Source organism: Mesocricetus auratus, unplaced genomic scaffold (assembly GCF_017639785.1).
Source record: "Mesocricetus auratus isolate SY011 unplaced genomic scaffold, BCM_Maur_2.0 Super-Scaffold_100020, whole genome shotgun sequence".
Classification (NCBI taxonomy): domain Eukaryota; kingdom Metazoa; phylum Chordata; class Mammalia; order Rodentia; family Cricetidae; genus Mesocricetus; species Mesocricetus auratus.
The window spans coordinates 6,852,399-6,866,114 of NW_024429201.1; the positions used below are offsets into that span (position 1 = coordinate 6,852,399).

Genomic DNA, 13,716 nt, shown 5'->3' on the forward strand with positions numbered 1-13,716 from the left:
CACTTTCATCCGAATGTTCCTATGACACACACAAGGATCTTGCTGACATGCGGACTATGCTTCACTGGTTCTGACTAAGTCCCACACAATGCCTTTTTACTAAGCTCTCAGTGATGCTGATGATGCTGATCTCTAGATATATGTGCTTATTAGCAAGGATCTAGGAGATGCTGTCAGACAACTTTCTCCCTTCTCCAGCTTCGAATAACAATAATGGGAATTTTTTCATAAATGAAAAGGTTTTACTCTATGAACATTTGGTAACAATAATTTATTATTCTTCTTCAAAACATACTTTTAGGGAAAATGACTTTAGGATTTTAGAAAATGAATGTGGATATTTATACAAATTCACTATAAACGGATCCATCACTTTGGTGACCATTTAGATGTACAAAGCCATCTCAGTGTCAGTTAACAAAGTGTTACAACTCAGTGCACAATGTGATATTCATTCAGCCCTAGATGATACTCTGCAGACTGTTTCTAAGAATATAGCATTTGGAGAGTCTGTCAGACAATAACCTCAAATCTCCAAAGATTAGATAATTAAATGGACTTTAAAATCAATACTACTGTAAAGTCCTGGATGAGAAGAGGGAATAAAAAATAAAAATTGTAAAAAATTATTCTGCACATAACATTTCAGAAGTCTTCTCTTGGGATTTTAGAGCCAGTTCATGCCTAGAAACCAAAGTGAGAAGGCAGGGAGCTCAGGAGTTCAAGGTTACTCTCAGACACATAGAGAGTTGGAGATTAGCCTGGACTTCATGAGACGCTATCCAAACAAAGACAAGATCTTAATGCTTACTTCACATGGCCATTATGGGGTTAAATCAGATGACCATGGTCAAGTGGTACCCACTCCTTGCCCTTGGTAGATATCTAGTGAAGGTTAAAGGCCACTTGCTTTTTTCGGTTTTGCTACTAAGATCGGCTTTAAGATGTACATTTACTGTATTTTTTAAAGCTTTCAAATTTCTGAGTATCTCACAGCTGATCACTATTATAAGCATACTTATACTTTTTTTTTTTTTGGTTTTTCGAGACAGGGTTTCTCTGTGGCTTTGGAGGCTGTCCTGGAACTAGCTCTTGTAGACCATGCTGGTCTCGAACTCACAGAGATCTGCCTGCCTCTGCCTCCTGAGTGCTGAGATTAAAGGCGTGTGCCACCACCACCTGGCTGGATACTTATACATTTTTACATTCTAAAATAATAAGACATACTTCAGAAAATCATGAATGCATAAGCTTTGACTCCTAATGCAAATTTGGCCTTTATTACATTTGCATCCCTTTCCTAAATTTTTATTAATATTTATAAGCCAAAACAATGAACTGTAATAGCATGTGGCTATTTTTATTTATAAAAGGAAATGCTAAACAGGAAACTATCAGGTATATGTATGAGCATATTTGTTTCTTATGCCTAAGGAAAATGTTATAGAAACTAAACAAACTAGCCAGAATCTTACACTGTTAGTCAATGATCTAAGTTGTTGTTTCAAAAGAAATTTGTCTTCATCAGAGCTCTTAGTATCTGAGATAAGCAAAAATTAAAAACAAAGAAGAGTGCTCCAAGTTATTGTGAACAGAGAGTTTCAACAATGTCTATGCCAGAGTAGATAAGAACGAACAAGACCGAAACACGTATTAACTACTACTTTTACTTTGCATGATGCTATCTTTGGACTACTACCATGGAGAAGTTCAACCCTTGGGAGTTGCCCTGGTTTTTGGTGTTTACTGTTCATTTCAACTCAACTTTAGACAAGCGGCAGAGCTTTGCCTCTTACCAGTGCCTTGTCTGCAGGAGTGGTGAGCCGGCTGTAGTACTGAATCCGCTTGTTCATAGCAGAGGCATGGTCACTAACCCTCTGAATGACATCATTCACATTGACGATGTTTGTAGGCTCTATATAGAAAGGCCTAAAGAAGGGAATATATACTTGACAAAAAACGTTCAGGCAAAAATTCTGGAAGTCAGCCATTGCAGAGAATAACTTCTTGTCCTCCATTTGAAATGGGATTCACAAAGGCAAGGCATTCACTTCTCACTTTTGGTGGGAAAAGAAAGTGTCATAAAAGAAGTATTATCCTACCCACAGAATACAGCTTTTGTCTCATAATGCTTTTTCTTTAAACACACTTGAATCTTAAGGGGTTTAGCAACAGAGTAGAGAGAGGGGAATAAGCTTAAGAAGTCATTAATGAAAAATATAGCAAAGAAAAACAAAATGTATCAGCTGTTGGTCTCCAACAGTGTGGCTTAGATAGAAACAGCTTTGATTAGTCTTTTAAAATACTTCTGGCACCATATCAGAGAAATTATAAACAAAAATGTCCTTTTACTGAAGAACCTCTACTCCTTCTTCAACTCCTTCTATAAGCCAAAGTTACTTCCTTTGACAAACAAAATTCCTGCTTCTTGGTTCATGTCCCAATCAGCCTCTTTCTTTGCCTGCCTACCCACAGCGGGTCAAATGGATTCCTGCTTCTTGGTTCATGTCCCAATCAGCCTCTTTCTTTGCCTGCCTACCCACAGCGGGTCAAATGGATTCCTGCTTCTGGGTTCATGTCCTAATCAGCCTCTTCCTTTGTGTGACTATCCACAGCGGGTCAAATGGCGCATCGCGGCGCTAGAGAGACTGTGCCTCACTTACTTTCCTTGGGCCTTGCTAACATACTCTGCTACCTATTATGTGTGTGTTTGTTTCCTCCCCAACTATGTCCTGATGAACTGCAGACTCTGGCTTTCAACCAGCATCTCCAGTCAGCCCCTTAGTGTCTTTCTGAAAGTCCCTCATGTGCCTTCTAAGTTTTCAGCAATAAACAGTCCAAATAGAATTGGACAAGGTAGAATTGCATGGAGCATTGCCTTCCTCTGCCAAGTCGCAGACCCTTTGCAGTGGGAAATAACACTGTGTCTCCAACTGTGGCTGTTACTCTTTCACCTTCTACACTGGGAAGAATAATGAAAACCAAACCCCAAGAGACAATCCTACTCTCACACGGCTCTTTTGCACTCCCAGTTCTGAGAGAAGCTTGTGACACACTGAAGTTGGTGACTGACTTGGGAGACTGTTGATCTAACCTTGTGGGTACAACTGAAAATCCAAGTGAAGGAAACTTTGATTTCTGCTATTTTTCTAACAAACTCTGTGATATGGTAGGTGTTGAGTTTAGTATTCTCTTTCTGACATACAGAACCTTTGAGTCATTTGCTATTTATTCTCCATGACAACATCCAAATAAAGGTATCAACTAGTCAATTTAATGAATAGTGGCTAGAGTGCTTATAAAAGCAAATGCATGGCAGAGAGATCAACATGACATATTATATATCAAATATACTGGCAAATGCATTAAGTGCTATCCATAAATTTTAAGGGGATACAGTGAAAATAAACGGGTAAGAAGCTAAACAATCACTACTTCTACATATGCCTAGTATAATTACCACTCTCTCTAAAGTGTTATGATGTGATATATTAATTCTATTTCCACCATGACACTTAAAGGCAGTGATACTTTAAAGGCAATGTAAAAATATTGATATCTGGGGATATGGCTATGTTCAGGGTGTAAAGTGCTTGCCACAGTTTGAGGAAATGAATTTCCATATCCAGCATACACAGACAAGCACAGAGGCCATGCATTTAGCCCAGTTCTGGGGAGGAGGCAGAAACAAGTGACTCACTGGAGCTCACTGGCTGGCCAATGAGGGCAAATGATGAGCTCCAGGTTCAATGAGTAACCCCGTCTGCAAAGAAAAGGAGGAGTGCAATGGAGGAAGATGTCCAGCATTGACTTCTGGCCTCCAATATACACACCACACACACACAGACACACACACAGACACAGACACACAGACACACAGACACACAGACACACAGACACACACACACACACACACACACACACACACACACACACACACACACACACACACGGGAGATGCTACATTGGGAAGCTCACACTCTGAAGGACATTCCTGCAGCATCAATGCTAATAAAATTCAAGAAGCTAACTTCAGGCAGATACTTATGCTACTAAAAAGGTCTAATATTGGCAGAAAGAGGTATAGATGATCTTGTAGCTTTTTACTCTGAAATCCAATGGTATTAATATCAACCTCTGGGTTGGTTTGAAGGTCTGCTGAAAAGCTGTCTGGGAAGTGCTAGATTTCTTGGCTCCTGCCTCTGACTGAAGCGTTAATTGTACCAGTTTAGTTGGCTTGGGTACTCTGAGAACAGAATGACTTTGAAAGTTTTTCTTTTCCAACCGTTTTCATCGAGATGTTGAGTGCCTGTTCAAACAAATATTTTGGAATTTTTTCAAAACAGATTCTCTTTAAAAATATACAATTCAGCATATTTCAATGAATTATTAGAAACACATGTCTAAAGCTTCATTTGAGAAAGTGAAAATAAATTTCTAAAGTGAGCTTTAGTTGGATCTTAAAACACTTTAAAAATGAAGAATACTACACAGAGGACAGTGCTCAGAATAAAAAGACTAGAGCTTTCTTCTATGAACACTTTCATTTGACTGTAACTATCAGTGTTACTTGACATTTGACATGTAGTTCATCTGTACCCACTGAAAACAAAGAGGGCATATTTGCTTCACCTTATAAATATTTATGGTTATGCCAAAGAAAAGTATTTTAATACTGAGGGAAATTTATAAAATCTTTAAAAATATGATTCAATTCTCATGTGTTCATTTAATATACTTATAAACATAAAACCTCACTCCTACTAACACCTTTTTTAGATTCTACTCCTTAAATTCCTTAAAATCTTTTGGCTTTTCAGTCTGTCTCCACCCTTCTACTGCCTAGCCATGCTTCTGTGAGGTTAAGTAACAACTCTATGATTCATGGGAAGACTAGTACCCAGTATGGAAATCTTGACTTGAAACTACCTATTTATTCACATCCCTATGAAGTTGAGGAATTCCAACACCTGACAGACAGGTTGGGGTAATTTGTTTAAAAAATGACAAAGTAATCAAATATTCCAGAAATGTTATACAAACAAATTTTCAAATAATGAACCCACTGTACTTGCTTCGATCTGCTTGGTAAAACACTTTACCAGACAGCTTTTTAATAAAAAGCACAGAAAGAAATTACTCAGGCCATTGAATCTAGGGAGTCCTTCCGCTCCTTGGGGATGATGGTGAGCACTGGCTCCCTGGAATGTTTCTCATTTCCTCTGAGGCACATATAACAACATCTCTCACAACAACCTGCTCTACAATCCAGCTTTAAACACAGTTGCAAAGGCTGGGCCTATGTAAGATTCTTCTCTACTTTGGATAGTTTATTGGTATTAGCTTTCAAATTTATTAAATAAATATTATTTAAGTTCCAACCAAGTATTAAACATTTGTGTGAGATATTAAACAATGAATAAAACATAGAACCCCAAGGACTGTACAGTAACTCTCTGCAGAAATATATAAATAAGCGATTTAGACCCAGAGGAAGAAACCAAGTTTTCACATGCAGCAACAGGAGCAAGGCAATGAGGAGGACTATGTGATGCTTGGTGATTAGTCTACGTGATGAATGGGGTAAAGGACACGGAAGAGGGAACTAAATCATCTGGTAGATCTTTGAGGAAGTTACAGGTGAGCTGAATCTTAAAGTTTGAAATAAAAGAGTAAGTCAGATATGGGCAATAGGAGAAAAGAGTGTTTCAAAGAATGGAGACTAGCATGCCCAGCATGTGTAAGACCTTGGGTTCATTCCCTGAACACACACACACACACACACACACACACACACACACACACACACACACACACACACACACACACACACACACACAGAGAGAGAGAGAGAGAGAGAGAGAGAGAGAGAGAGAGAGAGAGAGAGAGAGAGAGCCAGTATAAAAAAGGAAAAAGTATAAAGGTATATGTGGGTCAATATATGGAGAATTTCACATGCTAACACAAGACTTTAGTCCTAAAGGAAGCAAGCTTTCATTTCTGTTTCTCTGACTGATTAATTCTCAAATCTCTAAGGGTGCCATAGAGTTCATAGGCATTTCTCTATTCTCATTCCATTGATGGGTTCATCATGTAATTTGAATTCATGCATATGCTGTCCAGACTGAATGCCTGGCTTGCGTATCAAACTGTTCCCCACTGTGTCTCCCTAATCCCATCTGTTGGACTTGACCGCACACCTCATTAGCTTCCTCACCATCCCCGAAACACCATAGCCCACAGCCTCTTCAGGACTTTTGCTATTAATCTCAGGTAAAACAAAGTCTATGAAGGCCTTTTACCTAGATACCTGCATAGCTTATTCTTCATCTCTTTCACTCATTCCCAAGCTATCCCTTTCTCAAAAAGGCACTTGATTATTACACTCATCACACATAAAATGTCAATACCTCTTCTACACTCTTGCTACCCACCTCTGCTCTGCATTTTCTCCTTCACAGTTACGCTACCTAATATGACAGGCAAGTGAAATGCAAGCTCCATTGCACGGGAATTTTTGGCCAGTTTGGTCACTAACATATTCTTAGAGCCAATAGTTGTATTCGATGTGACATCGGAGCTCTACTAAGTTCAGTAAGTAGGGGTTGAGAATTTATCTCAGTGGTACGGTGCTTGCTAGGACTGGTCTCAGTCTTCAGTTCCGAAGGGGGGGAAAATGTGGTAAGGGAATACAGAATAAACCAGTATCTTAAGAAAAATGTGTGTGCATGTGTGCATATTGTGTGTGTAGATGTGTGCATGTGTGTGCATGCGTGGAGGCTAGAGGTTGACCCTGGTGGTCTTCCTCGGTCAGTATCCATGTTATTTATTGAGAGGATGAACCTGGAGCTTATCAGTTTGGCTAGGCTGACTGGCCAATGAGTTCCAGTGCTGGAACCCCAGCCGCCTACCACTACCCTAGCTTTTATGTGGTGCTTTGGATCCAAAGTCAGGGTCTTGTGCTTGTGTGCAAGCTCTTTTATGGCATGAACCACCTCCCCAGATCCAAGAGGAAAGTTATTTGGAAATAACTTTAGATTGATCTACAGAAATCGGGAAAACAGTACAGAGAGCTGGGTTTCCTTAAACCTAGGTTCCCCTACTGGTGGCATCTTCAATAATCAGAAGATCAGCTAATGAAAAATATGAGACAATTCTTTCAACTTTTCTATAGGCTTGTTTTCTTAAATAAAAACTTGGGAGGAAATGAAGAAGAAAACGCGATCAAATTATCAAAAGTTGAACAAATGAAGAAGCAACCTGTAAGAACACTACACAGTTATAAAGGCTCTTCCTGTCGTGTGCAGAGATCCTCCAGTGCGGCTTCCATACAGCTGAGCAGCTCTGCCGTTTGACTCTTCCTCTTCCTCCACAGAAAGATACACCATCTTTTGAGGGCTGTCTTCATTATCAGTGTGTGTGTGTGTGTGTGTGTGTGTGTGTGTGTGTGTGTGTGTGTGCGCGCGCGTGCGCGCGCGCGCGCGCGTGCACATGTGTCTGTGTTTGGAGCACAGATAGCTGCTTCAATTTAGAGATTAAAGTTGACAAAGAGAGTGTTAGGAATGAAGGGGATCACAAAATAGAACAAACGAAGAGGTTGGGGGACTGCAGACTGATTGAATCCAAAGTATTACACCAATATTACCAGTGTTTTCAGCCTTAACAATTGCATGGAATCCCAGGCATGGCAGCTCATGCCTGCAATCCTAGTACTCAGGAGGACATGGCAGGAAGATGGTTGTGAGTTTCAGGCTAGCCTGGGTTATATAATGAGTTCCAGCCAGCCTGTGCTACAGACAGAGACCTGTCTCAAAAAACTAAACAAGAACAAAAATTGTATGGAATACCATAATATACAAATAGTATATTACAAGTACTAAATGTAAAAAAAAATAATCAGCAAGTTTCAACATTACCACATAATTACAAGATGGCATTGAAATGAATTCGAAATCAGCCTAAATCATTGTTGTTGTGTTATTTTAAAAAAGCATATTAGAGGCTTGTTGCTTTTGGTTGAGGTTTGTTATTTTAAATTGAATTTTTACTGCTCTGTTAGTATACACAACTTAATTTTTATCCACATTGCTTATTTCTTAGAATTAAAAGTTTCTTAGCTGGTTGATGGTGGTGCATGCCTTTAATCCCAGCCCTCAGGAGGCAGAGGCAGGTAGATTTCTGTGAGTTCAAGGCCATCCTGTTCCTCAGAGTGAGTTCTATGTCAGCCAGAGCTGTTACAAAGAGAAACCCTGTCTCAAAAAAGCAAAAACAGCTGGGCATTGGTGGCGCAGACCTTTGATCCCAGCACTCGGGAGGCAGAGGCAGGTGAATCTCTGTTAGTTTGAAACCAGCCTGGTCTACAAGAGCTAGTTCCAGGACAGCCTCCAAAGTCACAGAGAAAACCTGTCTCAAAAAACCAAAACCAAAACCAAAAAACAACAAAAAACACCCCCCCCAAAAAAAACAAAAAAAATTTCTGTGGTGTATGTCAATTTATAGGATATATGAAATAAAATGCAATTAAGTAAACATAGTTTACAAATGAATGAATGTGTGCATACGTACATACATGTAGTCCAATTTTTAAATTGTTAATGTTATTTCCCCCATTATTTTTCTGAAATTATGTATTTATTTATTTTATGTGTATGAGTGGTTTCCCTGTACGTATGTCTATGTACTAAATGAGTGTCAGGTAGCCACAGAGACCAGAAAAGGGTGTTGGTTTCTCTGGGACTGGAATTTTGGACAGTTGTGGGAGGCTATGGGGGTGCTGGGAATTGAAACTGTCCTCTGGAAGAGCAGCCAATACTCTTAATTACCATGTTTTCTCCCCTTCTTATTAATTTTTAACTGATAAAAATGGTATGATGGAGCAGGATTAGAAAGTGTAAATGTTATAAACACTTGGTTGAAGGTTATAAAATCCCTATTTTAGACTCTAAACTGTTAACTTAGTTGTAAGTAAACATCTTCATCAAAAACATATGGCAAAGAACTTGAGGTGAAAATTAATTCTCAGACCCATATTATCCTAATTAAATACAGCTTCTGCTAAGAATGAATTTCAAAATTATTTCAATGCAATTCATGTTTCAAAGTTTGGCTCTCAAGAGTGCCATAGATTATTGTTTTAATTCTACTGTGCTAAAGACAGAAATACATATTTTCTCTAACACTACAAAATGATCCAAAATAGAAATTCAAGGATTCAGTTTTCATTTTCTTTTTCAGTATTCTCATGGATGAAGGGCAAGAGAGACACATAAACACTAGAAATGTCACAACCAAGTTCAGATGACAGGGCGTACCTGAAGGTAAACAACAACAAAATGTGTCTTCATTTTCATTTAGGTTGATGTCAACATTGATGCCACCACTCCACCTCAACTTCTATCTTGGGAAAGCAAATCCACATAGGACATAGTGAGTGACATTCCCCTAAAGGAGATGAGGAATGCGGGAAACTTCAAGTAGTTTCTCCTTCTCCAGTGAATGCCAAAGTAAATCAAAATAGTCTCAGTATAGTTAAGCGCAGTAATTACCAGGGGTATCAATGTTGAATTTTTATAAGAAAGCACTTGTTTCGATTATAAGTAAAGTAGGCTTCAGCTAGCAGAGCCATGCTAATTGTTATTCTCTCTTTTACACGAATCACCCATTCTCAAAATACAAAATTTCCAGTGTTGCAACCTAATTATTCCACAATGGGGGGAGGAGGAAGCGGGGAATAACAAACATGATAGGCTAGTGGCTACCATTTTAACCAAAATTTAACTAAATTTTAGCACTGACCTAAAAATGTCTTTCCTTAGAAACTTGGAAGATATTAAAACAAGGTAAAGATACTTATTTCATATAAATATCTGACTTTTAGTCTATATATAGTACTAAAACTGCCTTTAAAAAATGCTGCCCGGTGCGGTCTTGAACTCCTAGTTCAGATAATGCCACTGTACCTAGCTTGTTTTTGCCATTTTAGTATAATCATTCAGAAAATAAAAACCAAAACCCTGAACACTCTTTAAAAAGATCACTGAAGCCAGGCAGTGGTGGCGCATGCTTTCAATCCCAGCATTCAGGGGCAGAGGGAGGTGATATGTATGCATGTTTTGCTTGCATGTCTGCGTACCACATATGTGCCTGGTGCACTTGGAGGTCAGAAGAGGGCATCGGTGAGCTGCCAGTGGGTGTTGAAAATTGAACCTGGTTCTTCTATAAGAACAAGAGCTCTGAGCCACCTCTCCTGCTCCTGTCTCCCTTATTTTATCCTTCAGAATGCAGGTGTTGCCAGCAAAAATATTACAAGTGGATCCTGTAAGAAGAAATTAAACCATGGGTTCCTATCTCACCAATGGCCTCAAGGCCTTTAGTAACAGAGGCTCTGACCAGCATTTAGTTAACTTGCTCTTTAACTCTTCAGCCATGTGAAGACACAGCAAGAAGACCCTTACTAGACCTCAGGCTTAAGCCTTGGTCTTAGACTTTGCAGCCTCCAGAACTGTAAGAAGATAAATGTATTCATTACACCAATTCTGTAATGTGCTGGAAGCACAAAACAGGTTGAAAACTTAAAAGAATATTTCTTCTACACATTAAGCTTTAGAAACCATCATGATTCCCAGGACAGGGAAGATGGCTTAATGGGTAAAGTGCTTGCTGCCACAGCATGAGGACCCGAGTTTGGTTCCCAGTACCATGTAAAAAGTTGTGTGTGGTGGCATAACTCTGTAATTTCAGTGCTAAGAGCACAGGCAGATACTAGAAACTCACTGACAAGGCATTCAGACCTAACTGATGAGCTTTAGGTTCAGTGAGATACACTGCCTCAAAAAACTAAGGTAGAGAGAGACAGAGGGACACACTTCATCTAGACATCTGGTGTTGATTATGTGCACACATGCAAACACCTACACATGTATGTATACACACACACCACACCACACCACACCACCACCACCACCATCATTATTCTCAAGAAAAGGTAGATGGACTTAGACAGCCACTAGCAACACTCTTCACCAACTGGCCATTAGGTGCTGATGGTTGTATCTTCAACTCACATGTCAAATATTACTGCAGCTTGCTCAGAGATCACTGTGTGTGGACACTGTCCTGCATACCAGTTCCAGAATAACAGGAGACAGGCGAAAGCTAAAGTCCAGTCCAGGGTGAAACTCTTCTTGTCAACTGGCTACCAATGAACTTAATGTACAGCAAAGTTTTCTAAGCAAAATACAAGATATAGTTTAGGAAAAAGAAAACACTGATTTTTTTTAAAAAGGTATACTGAAATATGGAGTTTCATATGTCTCGTAGGAGGAGGATAAACTGGTATAATCTTTCAAGAAGGCAATTTTGCCTTGAGGTATTAAGAACCTACATTGTATGTAGGTGCCCTATTTTGATACCTGTACTCTGAGATTCTCTTAGGTCAAAATACGATATAGAAATTGTGTAGAAACCACTTATCACAGTGCTATTTGAGTTATTTAAAACTGTCAGCAAGTGAAATGGCTCAGTCAGGTAGAGGGCTTGCTATGCAAGCCTAATACCCAAGTTCAATGCTTTGGACCCACATAAAGGTGAAAAGAGACAACTGTCCCCACTAAACTGCCCTCTAACCTCCACGTGCACAGCATGGCATGTGCACTCATGCACACACATCACACACACAATACATGCCATTAAAATTGTGAATAATTAAATATCCAAGCATGTTAAATTATATTTTAAGATGATATTTAGAAGTAATTCCTCCTGTGACTTTGTGTGTGTGTGTGTGTGTGTGTGTGTGTGTGTGTGTGTGTGTGTGTGTGTAATTTCTAAGAATTTTTTTCCGTACTGGGGTAGAACTCAGCATCTCACACATGTTTGGCATGTGTTCTACCAGCCTTCAGAGTCTTAAGGACAATTTGTCTTGTAAATGCTTAGCTATTTTTTTTAACCAGGCACTTCACCTATCAATTTTTGCTTCAGTTTCTGTCCCTAGGGTTCTAAATATATTTAAATATTTTAAAGCAATTATTTGTTTTGCCTGCATGTATGCATGTGCATTACACTTGTACCTGGTAATTGTGGAGTTCAGAGGAGAGTGTTGGATCCCCTGGAACTGGAGTTATGGATGTTGTAATTTAAGAAAAGTGGTTCAAGAGAAAGACACCATGTGACAGGGTTCAAGCAGAGGTTGTTTTTGGGAAAGGGATCATAAAAAGGGTAAAGGAGAGCGGGGAGACCGGCCTCCAGAGACAGGAGCAGCAGGAGAGAGGAGAAAGAAGAAAGGGGGAGAGAGATGAAAGAGGGAGAAACAGACAGAGAGAGACAGACAGACAGACAGACAGACAGACAGAGATGGGAGGTAGGCAGGGCCCTTTTAAAAGGGAACATAGTGAATGTGCACAGGTGGTGTTCTTAGTGGCTGCAGCTGAGGGTATATCCTGTCAGAACCCCAAGAACAGGCCAGTACAGATGCCCGAATACTAACAATGGATGATTGTGAGCCACCATGTGGGTACTGGGAACTTGAGTCCTCTGCAGGAGCAATAAGTGGCCTTAACTGCTGAGCCACTGCTCCACACCAACAGTTTAAAACTTTAGATTACTGTGTTAAAAGAATCTAAGTTTGGGGCTGGAGAAGTGGCTTATCAGTTAAGAGCATTGGTTCTTCCATAGGACCTGGCTTCAATTCCTAGGAGCCACATAGCGGCTCACAACCATATGTAACTTTAATTCCAGAGGATCTGACAACTTCTTCTGGTTTCCATGGGCACCAGGCACAGATGTAGCTGCACAAACATACATACAGGCAGCCAAAAGACTCATAAAACAAAAATAAATCTCTTTTAAAAAGTCTAGATTTGCTTCCATGGTTTGAACTTTAGGGAGAAGCTAGAGATTGACAAAAGGAGCAATGTGAATTAGAATGGTGTGTGTGTGTGTGTGTGTGTGTGTGTGTGTGTGTGTGTGTATGTGTGTGTGTGGGGGGGTGTGGGTGTGGGTGTATTTGAGGAACTGTATCTCCAGTCCCAAAATGTTTTTACTAGAAACAGTTAAGGGTAAGGGATGAAATTAAGGTGAGTAGGCTTTTTATTTTGTTAAATCCAGAAACAAAGAAAGAGGTATTTCATGGGCTCCAGCAGTATGAAGTATAAGGGGCTGCTTATACCAGAGTCCCTAGAGCTCTTCCTGCTAGGTCAGGGACCAGTAGCCCCTATGTAGTTCAGGAGAAAAAAACTAGGTCCATTGCTTGTTTCCATAAATAAAACTGTATTTACACATGGCAAGGCTCATGCAATTAAGGAGTGTCTGTGTTACCTTCCACACTACAGAGGCAAAGGTGAGGCCCTAGGCTCACAGAGCCGGAAATATCTGCTGTCTGGGCCTTTGTAGAAAAAAAGTTACCTAGCCCTTGCCCTAAGCAGTATGATCCCCTTGGGAACAGAGTTAGAACAGACGCTTCCTCAAGCCAGTATCAGATTTATGTCAGGCAGCATGTTCATAGGTCTTTCCTTAGGGATGTTTATAATCACATGTCCTGGACTCATTCAGCTTGTGAATGTGGACTCAGAATGTACTTAATTAGTATTTTCCTAGTGAAACTACATACATATTTTTAAAAGTATTTTTAGCTATTGCATCTCATGTTCTCAAAGCTTTTGCTAGAGGGAAGCGCAAAGCATCCGGTACACAGTAGGACCTTAATGTTTGCTGGCAAAG

The 13,716-nt window shown here is 39.8% G+C and overlaps 1 protein-coding gene across 10 annotated transcripts in view; it reads right to left on the minus strand.

Annotated features, from left to right (window-relative positions):
• The window catches only part of Slc38a9 (solute carrier family 38 member 9), a 76,888-nt gene that overhangs the window by 41,447 nt on the left and 21,725 nt on the right, over nucleotides 1–13,716 (minus strand). For 3 of the 10 annotated variants that reach the window (XM_040728969.1, XM_040728966.1, XM_040728964.1), the window contains 2 exons: nucleotides 4,136–4,309; nucleotides 1,797–2,057 (listed from right to left, as the gene is read on the minus strand). In XM_040728969.1, the coding sequence (XP_040584903.1) occupies nucleotides 1,797–2,018 (222 nt within the window). In that variant the 5' untranslated portion in view covers nucleotides 2,019–2,057; nucleotides 4,136–4,309. Of the gene's footprint in view, nucleotides 1–1,796; nucleotides 3,764–4,135; nucleotides 4,310–11,063; nucleotides 11,227–13,716 lie in introns of all 10 variants that reach the window. The other 7 variants (XM_040728968.1, XM_040728967.1, XR_005869855.1 and 4 more) reach the window with 5 other exon arrangements.